Source organism: Acanthochromis polyacanthus, chromosome 21, assembly GCF_021347895.1.
Source record: "Acanthochromis polyacanthus isolate Apoly-LR-REF ecotype Palm Island chromosome 21, KAUST_Apoly_ChrSc, whole genome shotgun sequence".
NCBI classification, from domain to species: domain Eukaryota; kingdom Metazoa; phylum Chordata; class Actinopteri; family Pomacentridae; genus Acanthochromis; species Acanthochromis polyacanthus.
The window spans coordinates 11,511,425-11,528,615 of NC_067133.1; the positions used below are offsets into that span (position 1 = coordinate 11,511,425).

Here is a 17,191-nt window from a genome sequence, read left to right on the forward strand (position 1 = left end):
AATATTTAAAAGAGAAACTGACTACATTCCAATAAACTGTTGTATGAATCACCTGTTAAAGTGGCCTTTCTTGTAATTATGCTTCAGTTTAAGCCATAACAGAATTTAATTGGGTGACTTGTATAAAAATTCATCCCATGTACGTTTCTCATGAATGGGGGAATTGGCTAAATAAACCAAAATCGTTTTTGTACCAGGCTGACAACATGTTTATTTCGGCTGTAAAGTTAGACATTTTAACATTGAGGTTTTTGTAGATTGATTGACTCACTTTTAGAGCCAGCCTCAAATGGCCATTTTAGGAACTGCAGTTCACTTTCACAAAGACTGGATCCTTTTTCCATCTACCAGCAACATAGGACACAACATAGTCAAGCTCACTCATAAAATAAGGGGAGATAGTACATCCTCCTTCATTTTCTAGCTGCTAACAGTAGCAACATGACAACTGCTAACAGCCCAACCACTGTCTAAACCAAGAAACAATCGTAAGAATCCAAATGTGAAGTTGAAACCCTGACAAAGGCTGAGTAAAACATCTGGCTGTATTAACAAGTAGGCAGCATTTTTGACTCGCTGATCTAGAAATAAAGAATTGAATGTTGATTTTGAACCCTCTCGAGTCCCAGAGCTCTATCCATCGAGCAAATATCCATCTGAGGTTGACTCTTGTGTTACCTCGATTTCTATCTTTGTCTTCTTTGCATCCTCTGACAACAAAGATCTTTTTCTTTTGCCAGGTAGAGTTTCCACAGATATTCCACTTGGTCTTTGTATTGTAAATTGAGTGCTCATTTTCCCACGAGATGTCACACCCAGCAACAGACAGAAATGCACAGTCAAAGCAAAGCTTACAGGGAGCCAGTCGAAACACTGATGGTATTGATACTATATTGTCATTATATTGTGGAATCAAACTTAACTTTATGATGGCATGATGAAGCAAAAAAAAAAAAAAAAGACTTGTATTGTAAATTTAAAACTTGTGTGACAATCACTTAATTGCAAGATGGTAAGTGGGCATATCAAGCTGCTTTTCCTGTAACTTAAAGCAGTCATCGGGAAAAACTGATCTACAAAACTAACCAAAACCTGAAAGCAGCTGCCCATTTAGATATCTAACAGTTACCAAGCAGCAATAGCATTCATTTGGAGTCGTGGTCATGACTAATTCAAAACACTAAATTCAACATTTACTCAAATTTTGCAGTGTTTTGAATATTTTCTCCAATTCCTAAGAAGCATATTAAAGAGTTCATTGGTATTCAGATCCAGCAGAACGCAAATCTCATGAGAGTGGATAGTTTTAACTTTGCTGCAGGCAGGAGTAGATGGTCAAAAATACAGTACAGGTCTGGGGATTGACTGCAACCAGAAAGATGGAGACAACTAACGAGGATACAAAGACTAATAAACATGTTTTTAATAATACAAAAGTGAAGAAATGCAAGTTTGATGTGGATCAAATTTCCATTTGTTACTGACAAAGATGAAAAAGAACTGGACTTTGTGGATACAAATCTACCACCTTTGGGTTTATGCAACATTCTCTCAGGTGATAGTTAGCTGTACTTCAAAGGTAAAGTACTTCTTACTGCACTTATAAAACAATATACTATAAAGAAATTAATTAAATGTGTACTTACTGACCTGAAATAATAAATGTAATTTCCACATTATGCCTTTCTTTATTGCTACTACACTAGAGGTACAATTTTGGAACAACTTTCATAACCAATAAGCAATAGCAATATCCAATTACTGATTAAGTGATAAAATGAAGTGAGTATTGCAGTAACTACTGTACATGATAATATAATCATTTTTGATAACTGAGACACTACATGCAATCAACACTGCTTGACTGCATGTGCCTCTAGGCTGCAAGAGCAAAAATAAACTACAGGTGTGGGAATTCACTGCAGCCAGAATGTCAACAAACTACAATGATTTAACCATGTTTTTAGAGCGCAAAAGCAAATCGAACAAAGTCCAACAAAGTCCACTTGACTTTGTTGCAACACCTGCAACATTCTCCTGAGTGACAGCAAATTCTTCAAAGAAAAAGGCCTTCTTTTAGCACATATTAAACAAGATGGTATCAAGAAATGTCTGAAATGTGTACTTACTGCCCTAGAAAAACAAACTGCTATGAATGGAATTGTGCTACAGTATTACGAATGGGTATGCATCTACTTATTGGTAATACAATAGAAAAGCAAATTTTGAACCATTTTCTTCAATAGTCAGCAGCTCGATCAATAAATAATCGTGAAAACGACGTGAGTGCAACAAACACTACTGCATACAATTATGCAGCCATATTTGTCAACGGTTAAGACATTTGCCACTAACACGGTTCATTGTATGTGCCTATAGGCTGTAGAAGTTCTGTCTTTGTAGACTAATGCATGACTTCATTATGGGTAGCTATTACCTGTCACAGAAGTCTTTGTCATGGTGGCCCTTTTGCAAGCTAAACCCCAACAATGCTTACTTCTTGCCAATTGTAGACAAAACAGTTCCACCTGGTGGCCCAGCAAGATCCTATAGCTAATGAGCAATATATTTTTTGAAATGCATGTCCATTTTCTGATTTATTGTTTAACATATTTAGTTCCATTATTGTTCGAAATAAACTGATTTACCGTCAATCAATCCATATATGACAGTGAAAAATCTAAATAATGAAATTATACATTATCTTATCCATTTCTTTAGCTGTTGCATGCTCGACCATGTTCAGACTTATTTCATATTAAAACAAACTCTTAGTATCTTTATAACAGCAGTGTTTGTCAGATGCTTTCATCTATACTTTGATCTCTTACCGACATTCACCATCAGCCTCTGAGGGTTGAACATGGTGAACTCAGTTGACCAGAGAGTTCAGATAACACAAATAAATGTACTGTGCATTTCGACTGACATTACTCGTCAGTGTGTTATGTACCCTGTTATTTGGTGAAAAAGCCTGTGGTCAAAGAAGAGAAACAGAAACAGACGAGACAGAGAATCAATCCCAAACTTTGGCCTCGTGGGGCAAATGTCTGATTTCTCGTTATGCTGTCCTGCACACAAGCGTCAATTTGACAAAAAGAGCGCACATTGTCCTGACATCGATGAGAGGTCCTTTCCAGCAGGACAGCAGACGCACCTGGAGATAAGGAGCTGTTGGAAGGATATCTTGACATCAGAAGTTTTACTCTGGTGTCTTGATAAAGTCAGAGAAAGAAAAACTTACATTTCAATTTAAAGCGCCTCTTCAAACATTCTGTGCTTACTCAAACCAAAAGATACTTAAGTAAAACAATCGCTAACTTGCTTAAACAATGTCAAGCCTTGAAGGATTTTGTCAATTTTAACCGATAAATCATAACAATGGGTGCAACCTTTTGTGTTTGATGCCCACACTTTTATGCAGGAAGTGCTTTCCTCGCTCTTCCAAAATGTGACAGGCGCACAAGTGAAGGTGACAAAAGCCACGATGACTAAACGCATCAAAGTAAGCAGTGGTCACTTTCCATCAAAGCTGCCTAAATCTCTCTGCTTCAGCAAATAGACACATGAGACCCAGAACACACAGCTCTCAGGTGAGTATGAACTCGGAGATCAAAAGAGCTCCTGGGCAGCTTACAGAGATTAAAGAGAGAAAGACAGGTGGACAAAAAGGGAGTCTGAAAGAGTCTGTCAACCTGTTTAAGGAGGGAATGTGGTGTTTCAACATGAGCCAGTCAGGTTTGAGCATCTAATGCTCGGCTCAGACACTGTGTAGTAAATTATGGAGAAGAGAAGAAGGCCGAGACATGAAAGGTAATCGGGAAACAGAGCCAGAGAGTGCAGGAGGCACGGTATCACTGCAGACAGCATGAAATCGCATGTTTGGCTACTGTGTTGATAAAACCCACAGAGCGGTCTGTAGTCTGCAGAGGAATTGTAGATGCAGTCTTCTTTATCAGCATTTACACCACAGGAGAGCTGAATATCGACCACATTCATGTCACCACAGTAGGAAATTAAGCAATGAGGATCATGTAGTGGAAAGGTGATGGATGAGGTTCAGCTTCTTCTCATATCTTCAGTCAGGCTGCAAGTAGCGATTATTTTCATTGCAGAATAATGTGTTTATTTTCTGGAATATTGCTTGTTTGGTCAATAATGCGTCAGAAAATGGTGAAAAATATGAAAAGATGAGATCCTCAAATACCTGGTTTTGTCCGCAAACCAAAGATATTCGTGGAGCTGTGCGTACAATACAAGACAAACACATTTTTAATGGCTTTTGGTAGCTTTTTATGGCCTTAATGTTCAGTATTTTTCTACTAACGTGTTATCCTGTTTGTCTTGTTTTAACATTTCAGACCATTTTATTCTCCTTTACGAAATGATAGTTTTTTGCATGTATTTTTCTGCTGCCTGACTAATAAAATTTACAGCACTTCAGTCAACTCTGGTCGTTTTAACCATTCTATATAAATAAGCTTGGCTTGACATGACAGCAGAGTTGAGAAAACAAAATATCTTCTATTTTTTATTTGCTTATTTTTGCAAGGACAGTGCACAATTAAAAGCAATACACTCCAGAATTGGCTAGCAGTTAATTTACATCTGTTCCCTGCATCCCTGGTCAGGTGCAGAAGAAGAGAAGCTTGAGGCTGAGAGCTAACACTTTTTCATAAAAAAGTCGTCAAACGTATTATTCATCTATCAACATAGCTGGCAATTAATGAATCATTGCAGCTTTAATATTCAGTGTAATGTTTGAATTCCATCCGCGCAGCAAACTCTTTAAAATACAAATGTTTCATATTGGTGCCACATGTGTCAATTGTGTGATCCTCAATTTTGTGTCTACGGAATACTATATGCAACTCGGGAGCAAAAACTAACTATTGTGGGTCTAAAATGAAGCCAGATTCTACAGCTGCATGATTTATTTATCACCTTAAATGTTTCCAGAAACACATTTTGATGACCTGTTAAGTGAAGAGTTTTCAAAACGAGCTGCCATGTTGGTCCGGTTTTAAATCCGGAAGCAGACAACACATAAGTCAGGCTTTCGTTCAGGTGGAGTCACTGTTTGCATCTATTTTGAAAGAACCTAGCTGTATGCCCATCAAACAACTGCTGGGAAATGCTGAGACCATGGACACAAACCAGATAAAACAAGTTACACTTTCAAACTGTCACTTGACTGCGACAAGTTTGCATCTGTGTAGAAATAATCCCTCCTTTTATAAACAAGCCAGTATTTTAGTGTGCAGCATTTCAGAGTCATAATAACTACAGTAGAATATGATTAATTAGACACTTCTGAATGTTTTCATCCTGACAAAATGGGTAACACTTTCATTTACATATTACATTTACATATTCATTTTTGTCTGAGCAGCACCAAAGACATACTAAACCATCACTCAACCATTCAGACCTAATCAGAAATTTTGTGTACCATTACACCACAACTAATCAAAAACGGACCAAACAATGTTTCACCAAGTCAGATGCAGCAATTCGACATCTGCCAGTTCATGAACATTTCATCATTAGAAGGAAAGTAGGAAACTATCATTATCCTAATCTTAACAGTTCATTCCAGTTCTCTATCATACATGTCAAGCCTTTCAGATTCCCACCTGTATCACAGAAAAAAATCCATGAATTCTATATCAACTCTGTCGCATCTGTATACTAATCTGAAAGGTGATAAAATGTATGAGATATTACAACTTGACTGAACAAAATGACTCCATCACACCAGCAAAACAGCACACAGTCTGCACAGTTAGTGTGAGAAGTCAAACTGACAGCATGTATGATGCAAAGCAACAGTTTAAATCGAAACTGCACCAGAGGAATCAGAGAGCGAATCAGCTACAGATGAAGATGCATGCATGTGTAAAAGTCAATGCCCTGACAGATGTAGTGAGGACTGAAATTATGTTTTGCAACTTCACAACTGGCCAATGAATGCAGCAAACAGCTTGACTCAACTTTTACCTCACATATGTTGACTTTTTATGATCGATACGATTTTATGCTGATGTCTGAGAATACATTTGAGGGTTGCTGCACCATCACCACCATATTCCAAGAATTTTCCAAGGACAGAAAACTCTTTTCCAAGGACACATGAGAAACCAGATGATGTATGGAGTAAACTCTATGCTAAGACAGCATATAAATAGAATGGCGGTTAAACAGGCAGCCACCTAACATTTTTATGAATTCCTCACTAAAACAGAAATTCACTATGAATTAGATGCTGCAGTTTCAACAACACAAAAGAATTTCGGTTTCAGTTTGGTTGTGGAAATTGGAGCTGCAACGATGAATTAAAAAAGTGAAAACTGTCTGATTTCAGCCTGTTGAATTTTAATAGTTGTGTAGTTTCTTTATTCCTCTGTGACAGCAAATGGCAGAAAATTACGGAGTTATGGAGAAACCAAGACCTTTAAGGACATAACCTTGGGCTTTGGGATACAATGATTGGTATTTTGCACTATTGTCCTTCACTGATTGAGTGGAATCATTAGTTGCAGTCCTAGTGAAAGTGCAATCAGCAAGACCATTTAAATGCACCCTTACATCTAGTCATCATACTGTATGTCCTCAGACTGACTCATTGTGTTCTCATGTCCCTGAGTGCTTCTCCATGGCCGACCGGATCATCTGCACAAGAAGCTAAACAAAAAGAGGATTTCCTCTGCTGATCAATAAACCGCGCAGGACAGTATTTCTGGGATGTTAACTACTGATGCGGACAACACGTAATTTCCACTCAGCAGTGTCAGAACAGGCCGGCGATTTCAAGTTAAGTAGCCTCCTGACCTTCGATTTCATAACCGTTAGTCAATATCTGCTAAAAGCAACTGACGGCTGAAGCATCCGAGCAGCTGCAGCACAGACAGAACAGAGTGCATTTGACAGCACATTACAACCCAAACCCCCACACACAAAAATATAAACACACCCTGCAGCACCTTTAAACCACACAATCGTGAACCAGTGCACACACTCCTCCTCCCGTGGCCATGATGAAGTATGTCTCCAGACAGGCTGCTTAGGTAATGGCCCGTACTGCCTCCTCTCGTGCAGCCAACATCTCCAACCACGACTCGATGTCACGCATCGACACAGCGCTCCGTCTCTGCCATAGATCTCTCATTTTCTGCCTTGCTAACGGGGCTACGAGGTGATTAACTCGGCCAGGAAAATAATGGATTGTTATTAAGAGATGTCCTCATCTGATCTACAAGATCCATATGCTGCCAAACCACGTGGAGTCAAACTGTGCTCCATTAAAATGCTGTAACTGCACAATGAAGTGTACACATCAACTAATAAAAGAGCCGTAACTATTAACCGATTAATCAGTCAATGAATTTACAGATTAATAATCAGCCATGTGCCATTTTTAACACAAAATTCTAAAATTTGTTGTTTTTGTCTGTTTTACAAAATAAAACAGTTTCATGGAATATGGGATGAGCAGTTGAATAATCCACTAAAAACTCCTATCAAAGTTGTATATTTACAAGTTCTTTGTCAATTTCTTTTTTTCCTCAAAATAACTTAAATGCAACTCTGCATTGTTCTATACAGCTGCAACTACTCAGCTCACCTACTGTTAAAACATAATTTAATGTGCTGGTGAGTCGAGGTTGAATGACACCACCTGGTTCAATGGCAGCATTAAAGAGCATCTATGTGTCCTTGTTACTATTAAAACTTGGAAGTGGATGAAAGACAGCAGCATTGCATGTAGGGTTGGAGAATTTCTTGAACTAATAATCGGCCATGAAAACTATCGAAGAAATTAAATTTGCTTTGTCATAGCCTGATCAACCCTTTTTCTTCCGTTAACACTTAATTTTTGCAAAACAAAATCTGCTCAGTTACCTCTGAGATGTAAAGAATTTATTACCCATTACCAAGTTGCCTGAAATATTAAAAAAAAAAAATCTACCCAGTGACTGTTACAACAAAATTGTAAGTGTTGAACACAGCAAATGAACTGCTGTCTTTTACAGCAAATAACTGGAACTGTCCTCATAGCTGATCTACACAATGCAGTGACCTTTTCTCTGTTGTCAATCCAGTTGCAGGAAACAGCAGTGTACAGATGGCTACTGATAGAGCAACTTCTTCCCACTAGCAATCTGTCAGTATTAACAGCCACTTATAAAATGTGTTTATACTCAGAGCATAGCTGATCAATTTCATAAGTTTTTGAAAGGATTCAGAGTCCTGCTGCTTCTGAACGCTAGCAGCATTTCTCAGCTCCCAGTCTGCGTTAGCATCTAAAAATCCTAGCTTAGCACTGCTAGCATGACCCTCAAATAGTTAAACCAGACAGCCACCAGATACATATGTTAACAACTTTAAGCAGCAAAGTTCACCAGGTACCAATTGCCAGTTAGTAATTAGACAGCAGGGAGGTGCATTTGTTTTATGCAACCACAACTGTAACTCCATCTCTAAGAGCCTCCACCTGGTGGTACAACCAGGTACTACAGCAAATCGACAACATATTTTCTAACATGCATATCCCTTGTCTTCTGCCTGAATATATTTTTAAAATAAATTAACAGCAATTAAAATACTGACAATAATCCATCAACGTTCATTTTTGTCACACATTGCCTTTGCAGTTAGTATTCACTGATTAAAATGTCTATTACCACTGCCATTTCAATCTCAGAGTGAATATTCCAATTCCCAACATTCCTTTCCAGCAAATATGTTCAATATCAACTTTTAGGTTGAGAGAAAAACGTGTACCCAGTTGTGTACAAATGATAGATTGAGAATTTTGACTTGCACATCCCTCTTCTGCTTCATCTGAAAATAATTTTTTTATAGACTAAATTATTAACACCAGTAATTTAAATTACAAACCACAACATTCCCAGATGTATCTATGTTCTGTCTTTTCTGTTAAAATTTAGTTTCAACATACCAAATCGATGAATAACTTTGTGAATTACTGAGGCAATAGCTTTCAGCCCCAAATCAGTTGTTTGAAGATGAGGAAAACCCTTCAGGGGAAATTATTGCTCCTTTAAGCCTCACCACAACACACACTCCATCATCAGCCTCCCGTAATCCACCACTGCAGACAGCTGCAGTGTCTACCACATAAGCACTATCCACACGGCGCTGTCTGTCTGTGGCTGCACTCCAGCTTTTCTTCCAAGCTGGTTAAATAGCACAGGTTGCCGCTGCCTCTCCGGGGTGTTTCAGAGAGGCGGGCTTGTGGGTGGCAGCAGTGCTTTTCGTGCCCTTTAAGAGACTGAGACATCATGCCTGCCAGGAATGTAAAATGCCATGGTAATGCCACGTTAGTGATTAATACAGTACGTCTACTAAAGGTGGCACATTGGGCTTTCAAACACTGAGGAATTAATAAAAAGTGATGAAATGCAGGTAGGGAGATGGAGTGGCCAGAGGAGGAAGAGGGGTGGGCAGGACAGATTAGAAGGCATACAATCCCCCTGCCAATGGGTGACTGACAGCTTTGTCCTGCTGCTGCTCCATGGCTGGCGAGAGCTCGGCGAATCCAGCCATGCAATAATCTGCCAGTGAAGTGCTAAGGCCACAGGTTGCATGTAATGGCTAATTGCTGTAGCTGTAAACAGCCAACACCATTACGTTGGCGATGCTGTTCCAACAAGGCTCTGGTCAGAGGAATAGACGAGTGGCTAATTAGTGTCTGTGTGATACAGAGCTCAGGGTCTGGCTGCTATCAGGTTTCACATTAAGGTTGAGAGTGTGATAGGATCCTCCCTGGCCTGCTCTGTTCCAGGGGTATATATATATATATATATATATATATATATATATATATATATATTAATATTAGTGAGGCATGCAGGGAGTGCAGGAGCAGCACACTGAACTGATTCACTCTGGCAGACACTGATGTGCCTTGTCACTGTGATCAATCAGCTTTTAATCATAGTTGTAATCAGAGCCGGCATCACAAACACAGACGAGGGAGAAGTCCATTAATACACATACGCTTTACATATGATCCATTTGCATCATCACAGCTTCCTGAGGCTGAGCACGATTTAGCTTAAGAAAATATTTAGCCTTCACGCAGCTCAGCTCATGGTCAATTTAGTTAATAGATGATGGCCTCAGTGATGGTCACACTCATTAAATATATGGCATCTGGCACTGGCTCTTTATCCATTTAAGGTTAAAGCTTTATTTCATCTTTTTTTTTATCTTATTAGCTTAGCAGAAGTGGCCTTTGTTTCTGGAAAAAAGTGGGATTTATCCAACAATCAAAGCAGCACAACCAAAAAAAACCCAGTTAATATTAATATAATAAAGTTGCGCAGTTAAGGTCAAAATAATAATCACAATTATTTTCATCAATATTGAAATTGTATTTACCAGATATAAACAGAACCCTCCTTTTACTTTTCATAGAGGTAAGGGGTGAGGCGGTGGGGTGTAGGCAAGGGCCACCGGGGGGGGGGGCACGGTTTGTCCCGGGCAGACGAGCGGCGCCAGGTGTTAGCCGACCAGTTAGCGGGGGAGAGCAGCCGGTGGACCCGCAGAGTTAAAAATGACAGCTCCGGTGGCTTGGTGCTTTCTGGGGGGTTTTTTGTTTGTTTTTTTGGGCGCGGACCAGTGAGGCGGCAATTTCGGCAAAATTGCAGTGAGGCGGTGGCCTATACCAGCGAGGCGGCCCGCCTCATCGGTCATATAGGAGGGGAAACACTGCAAAACTACAAGTTAGCCAACACAACATACACACAATGCACTACAACACCAAGATGTGATCTGGGATGGGATTTTTAAAAATGCTAAATATATTTTACCAAGTTTTTTCTATGAAAACATTAGGATGCCTGAAGTTATGTTATTTAAGAAATGTGATGAAGATACATTTTACAGTTGGAGAATAAAGCTGTTAGCTTCTAAACTACCTCAATTCTTTGTATTTCTGGGATGCAGTTTCTTCTTAGTTTTCAGCTGAAGGTATCAACAACTTTAGTTAACAGTTTGCTGGGAATCAAGACTTCAAACAAGAGTGTTATTCTTAATGATGAGGTAATATGATCATGTCCTTAACATATTTTGCAAATAATAATGCAATAAATGTGAAATGTCTGTGCGTTCCTCCTTGCATTTTAAAGATTCAGTTGTCTGTATTGGAGAGGTGGACGTGGCTGGAGATCAAGTTCTGGAGTTTCTTTATTTTATCCAACTTTCTGCAGTTGATTAGAAGTCACACCGTACACACTGGGATGGAGCAGTGCTGCGACCACTCGGCATCCTCGCAGAGATGCTGCGTTGAAAGAAAAAAGGCTTCCCGTCTTGTTCACCAGCTGTGTTTGGAAGGCAGGATGCTGAATTTGGCTTGAGACGTGCCCTCCTTTTTCCGGCATCCTTGAAAAACAAGTGTACCGACGTGCTTATTTAGAAGGAATCGTGTCAAGTCGGCTGCAGAGGAACTCGCGTCTGAACATAAATTAAAAAGATGAGCAGTCGGCGCATTTGAAAATGCTAAAAACTATGTGAGGCAACACACATTGCATGCACATAGGTGGAAATGTGCCCACTGTTGCTGTTTCCCTTTTGTGCAGTGCTCTGCTCCAGTTCCATCAGTCACATCACACTGACTCCCGTGTCCCCACAATCCTCCCCACGGTCATTCATCACAGTGTCACTCAAACGCTGACTCTGGTCCCTGGAGTGTCGTGGTAATGTCGTTCCTCGGTGTGTGTGTTTGTACTCATTCATGTATGCATATATTTTGGCGTTTCTGAGTATTCGTTTGTCTGAATGCATGTGTCTGAGCGCATTCATGCGTGCGCTTTTTTTCTATTTTGGGGGGCCTGCTGTTTTGTTTTGCTTTTTTCTTTCCTCTCAGAAGGCATCGGGAATATGAAGGTGTGTCGCTGCAGTGACAGAGGAAGGAGAAGCAGTCGACAGAGAGGCGGCAGCAGCAACAGGCAGAGGGCACAGAGGATGACAGTGCCTCCTAGTAGCCTCTCTGTCAACATGATTATCTTTGAACCCAGCTCGAGGTCAGAGACGTGTCACAAAACACACAAGACGGTTACTAAGGGGAGTTAAACTGAGACTCATGGGGCTGCATACGAAGATGGGGCCCAGCGAGCTTTGCATTAACTCTCCCAAGATCCGACCGAGTAAAATTCCTGGCAGCTGCAAGCAGAAGAAACAATATGGATCAGAGCTCCAGGGGTAGCATCCGTCTGAAGGCACGAATAGAAAATCACTACAGCCGACGTGTGATCCACCATTGTTGTTTTTCCAATTAGTGTCTCCGCATTGAGCATCACTCAGCGTGAAACATGAAAATATCAATCCCAGAGTAACTGACACAGACCCAGCAGCAGCTTTAATGGCTCAGATTACGCACAACTGAGTCGCAGTAAAGCCGCTGATGTGTTCTGTGAATGACAACAGAGTCCACTCTATGAAATGAAGAGCTCATCACAGCAGATCAAGTCCCAGGGGCAGCTTCATAAAGCTGTTTGCATCCTGCTCGCATCACTAGTCAGATTTGAGGTCAGCAAAAAAAAGAGAACATCTAGTTAATACAGATCTGTATCCACTGCAATCTGTGTGAAAGTTTTAAATAGAAACCCATGACATTACGTGACCTCGAGTCATGATAGAAACAGGAACAAAGCTAAACCTCACTGGGAAAGTACAAGAAGACTGTGTACTGTGAATACTTCAGCAAGTTTTAGTTAACTTACTTTCCATAGTTGCTCTCACGTACACAGTGAACCGTTCTGCAATCAACCCAATTGTGTTTTAGAAATTTGAATACATTTTCCATCCCATTCATTTCTGTGCAAAATCTATTGGCAACCTCCTAAAGTTTGTTTGAAAGCCGCAATCCATCACAGCGAACATCATGTTTGCATAATAATAGCCATTTTCATTTCTTATCTCGCTCACAGTCAAAATAACAGATCTGCTGCTCTCTAACACTGACAAATATCTTCAGGAACCCTTTATCTCTCATTGTTCTGAAGTGGAAAACCATGTTGTCCCAAACATTCAGGTTGCAACATCAGTAACACGCGTCTTCATCAGGTCAAATAGTGTCACTACAGTTTGTGCTCTCTCCACTTATTCTGTACAACTAAGCCAAACATTATTTGAAAATTAAAAGATGCATCGTTTCAAGATTTTTCTCGTCTGATATAATTCCTTTAACGAAGCGTCTGAGGCCCAAAACGTACCAGCGGATTTGAAAGGTAATTAATATATAAATTGGCTAGAAACTGTAAAAACAGAAATACTCCTCGGATTTTCAACGTTCTAATGGTCTTTGAACTAATCATGTGTAACAAGCCACACAGTCAGGTAACTAAACCTAATATAATATCACAAATCACTTTGTACATGCCTTTCAAAAATATAAACCATTTGCACTAGCTAGATTCTGTAAACGATCAAAATTTCTACACTCCTCAGTGCAAACACGAGGCCAATAATAACTCAGCTGCAATCAACAGGTACATGACAAAAATTGAGGGCTTTCTAGGTGAATGGTAGGCTGTGTTTACACCAATCAGCTAGGATGCAAGTCTGAAAACAAATGGAAAAATGTAATAGCAAAAGATTCATAGTGTATAGTCACCTTTTTTCCCCAGCATTGGGAACACCTGTGAGTGGTCGGAAGAGTGTTGTACATGTTGATTCCAGGTTTATCAATTTGTTTTAAAAATAAATACTACATAAAATTTTAACTTCTGTTGTTTTCTTTCTTGTAATTTATAGCTTTATACCTGGTTCATACTTCAAAAGTAATTGTGAGTTCTCTCTACTTCTAGTTATGGTTTTGCTACTTCCAAAGAGGTGCAGCACTTTATATAACAGTGAAAAATTAACCTACAGTGATGACAAATGTTACAGGATGCAAAAAACACTGCCAATGCTACGTACAGATCTGACATCAATTTTCTGACTGCATGGAGATCAGTGGGGACAAATCTATGTACAGGAACATGAGGTTACATTGACTTATGCCGTTATCAACATGCAAACAGTAAAGGGCATCTCTAAAAGAAACAATCTGTAACTCCGGTCTACAACCACAATCTAATGACGTTACCTTTTCTAGTTATGAGTCAGCATGTGAACTGAAGTGGCTCATGACAAATGAGTGGGTACACAACTGCTAATAATCTTTCGTCAATACTGTTGGTTTGATTTTCTGGTTGTTACCAGAAAAAAAACAGAACAGCTTTTGTCTTCTCACCACCACAAAGCGTTTACAGATTTAGTTACTTCTGCTTTTGATTACTTATCAGATGTTCCAGCTAAATTAAAGCGCTCAAAAATTAATCAGTGGATTCAAATTTTATACAATGCCATCCAACTTCTACCCTTTAAGTTATTACTATAATGAGGTGCAGATTGATTTTGAAAAAGTCTTCAGCTTGCAGGCTATAATAGTGCAACACTGACAAAACTAATACGGACTCAGTGTGATGGATTATACAACTCAAGAGGCTGCCAACAGTGGAACAGCAAAATAAATGCACCCAAAACTCTCAAAGTGTGCAGCACAGATTTCAAATGGTCTGCAGAAATGCTACATATGTGAGATTTATGGTTTACAGTCTGGGATGATCCCTATAATCTTAACACTAAACAACCAACTCCAATGCCTGAAATGTTTTAGAAGATCTAAAGAAGTGTGAAATGACATGAAAACAAGGTTGTTGTAAAAGCTTCAACGTTCCCTTTTGTAGCTCTCATTTATTGCAGGCAGCGTGCGTGCTGCTCACTTACTCACTGATGGACTAACAATCGACCAGAGGGAGTCTTAAGCAACAAGTGGGTGTTGAGAATATTGTGTTTTAGTGTCAAAACCAACTTCATGCCAGAACTTGCTCTCTTTGATCTGCCAAAAAAACAGAAGATTTGAAGCATAAACGCCATAAACGATCAGCATTTCAGTTTTGAATCAGTAGGTGCAACAACATACTGCACATTACAGCAGCAGAACAGCCCCTTGCTCTGGTCAGTGGCTTCAAGTTTCACACAGCACAGCGCCGACACAGAACAAATAGAACAGCAGGGTGCCGCGCTCAACATCAAGCCAAATTACAGGCAGAAATTAACACCTGCAAGCTTTCAAATAACGGCTGTGATTTTACGCCTGATCAGACAGTCCAACGGGGAGACCAACATCCTTTTAATGTGCAGAGTTGCTTGGAAAAGAAAGAAAATACTTGGCTGCACAGATAAAAACAAAGTGGCTGCAGGATTTCAGGGAAGTTGCTATTCAGTGTCACCAACAGTTACTTCGCCTCGGTGACTAAAATACTTGAGACCTGTCGCAGGACTATATTTGCAAGCGGTGCACTGCTATTACGTGAAGGCCGAGGACAACAACAAGGCAACAGCTCAAACAGCAAATCTTAACAGCCAAACGGTGCAGCCTTGGACTTAAAGTGCAGCTACCAGCATACATCAAGTCCTTTGACTTGCAGAAAAAGCATGAAATCAACCTTCCAAGCTCAGAGCACCTCACAAGCCAAGTCCTCTGAAGGTTACCAGACTGCAGAGACTGTCTGACCCCAACGAAGCACACACCACATCTGACATTTACAAGAAGATATGACTGGACTCACGGTTTTGAAGTCGCTGTGGCTGCAGTCCTGGCCCTGGTACCTGCAGTAGAGCATCATCTCCTTCAGGTCATGGCCTACCCTCTCGATGAACTCCTTCATGCTGAACGCTTTGGGCCTGTAGGCTGTGAAGTTGGCTTTTTCCTGCAGGAAGGCGAGCACGTCAGGCTCGGCCAGGTGAGGCTGGGGGATCGTCAGGTGCACGTCCAGCAGGGCCAGCAGCTCGCCGGCGTGGTACAGGTCGTTGCGCGTGAGGCGGCTGAAGCGGTACGCGTTAAGGTTGCAGATGGTGATGGCGGGGAAGACCAGGCTGCTCGACACCACGGCGTCCACGCTGGTCACGTGCGGGTAGGAGAGGAAGTAGGCGAGCCGCTCGGCGCTCTCCAGGGCCAGCAGTCCCAGACAGGCGAGCAGAGCGGCGGCCCAGAGCAGGCGCCGGGCGCTGGGCTGGCCGTACGGGAAAACGAAGCGCAGGCCGTGCAGCGTGCTGGTGTGGGCAAAGGCCTGCCAGGAGGTGGGGCGCAGGCTGGAGCTCTCCTGGCTCCCCTGACTGCCACAGCTCTCCTTCAGATCCATCATCAGCCCACCGCCTCCTCAGCCGGGGAGCCCCTCTCACTCACACCTGCACAGACGGGGGGAGTCAATACTTCACAATCCACGTCGACTGCACGGATGAAAGAGACTCAAACAGCAGATGGGAAAAAAATACAAGGAAAGAGAAAGTGCACACAGGAAGATCTCCACAACCCAAATAACTACTACGGGGAGTTGGAGGAGAAAGATGCTCCCTCAGGGCATCCCTCTCCGCTCAATCACTCCCTTCAGCTGAGAGTTACTGTGGCTGCCAGCCTGCCTGTGGCTCCTACAACCCTCAACGCACACTCAACCCAAAATCCCAAACAGAAATTGCCCGCCTCCCTCCTGTTTCATGCCCTCTGCTCGATTTCACCACGAGGTAAGTCCTCTGTGACACCCAGAGCGAGAGGTGAGAGCCACTGTAAGCGGCGAGGAAATGAAAAGCTGCCTCTGTGTGCTTTAACATCCCGACTCATCTCCATTCAAACACACTCGGCTCGTGCACGCATGCAGACTGACACACACAAGGCTTCTTCCCATGCCCTCAACTAATGACAAGCCTGAGCACCTCTCTCTCGTGCAGCCTAGCGAGAAGACATCCAGCCGGCGTGAGTGTGTGTGTGTGTGTGTGTGAGAGAGAGAGAGAGAGAGAGAGAGGGAAAGCAAAAGCAAGAGAGAGAGAGACGTTGATGATAAGAGCCGCCGGTTAGTCTCGCATGCCGATCCAAAACTCCTCCTGTTTTCCTCTGGCCAGATACATCCGCTTTCCCTCCTCTTTCCAGCTCATCTGTGGCCGCGGCGAACAACAGCGGAGCCGGGAGAGATAGGAGGCACACACACCAACACACATGCTTCAACAGAGAGAGAGGAGAGAGTAGAGAGACAGAGAGCGAGAGAGGGAGGAAGGGAGGGAGAGGGAGGTAAGACAACGCTCTCCTCCCTTTTCAAAGTCTCACTGAACCTCCCTCTTCATC

At 41.5% G+C, this 17,191-nt stretch overlaps 1 protein-coding gene across 1 annotated transcript in view; it reads right to left on the reverse strand.

Annotated features, from left to right (window-relative positions):
• asic2 (acid-sensing (proton-gated) ion channel 2) overlaps window positions 1-17,191 on the reverse strand; it is a 530,460-nt gene extending 513,269 nt beyond the window's left edge. The window contains exons 1-2 of the mRNA XM_022196191.2: window positions 16,786-17,191; window positions 15,645-16,263 (exon numbers count right to left, since the gene is read on the reverse strand). Coding sequence (XP_022051883.2) covers window positions 15,645-16,220 — 576 coding nt within the window. The 5' untranslated portion in view covers window positions 16,221-16,263; window positions 16,786-17,191. The remainder of the gene's footprint in view (window positions 1-15,644; window positions 16,264-16,785) is intronic.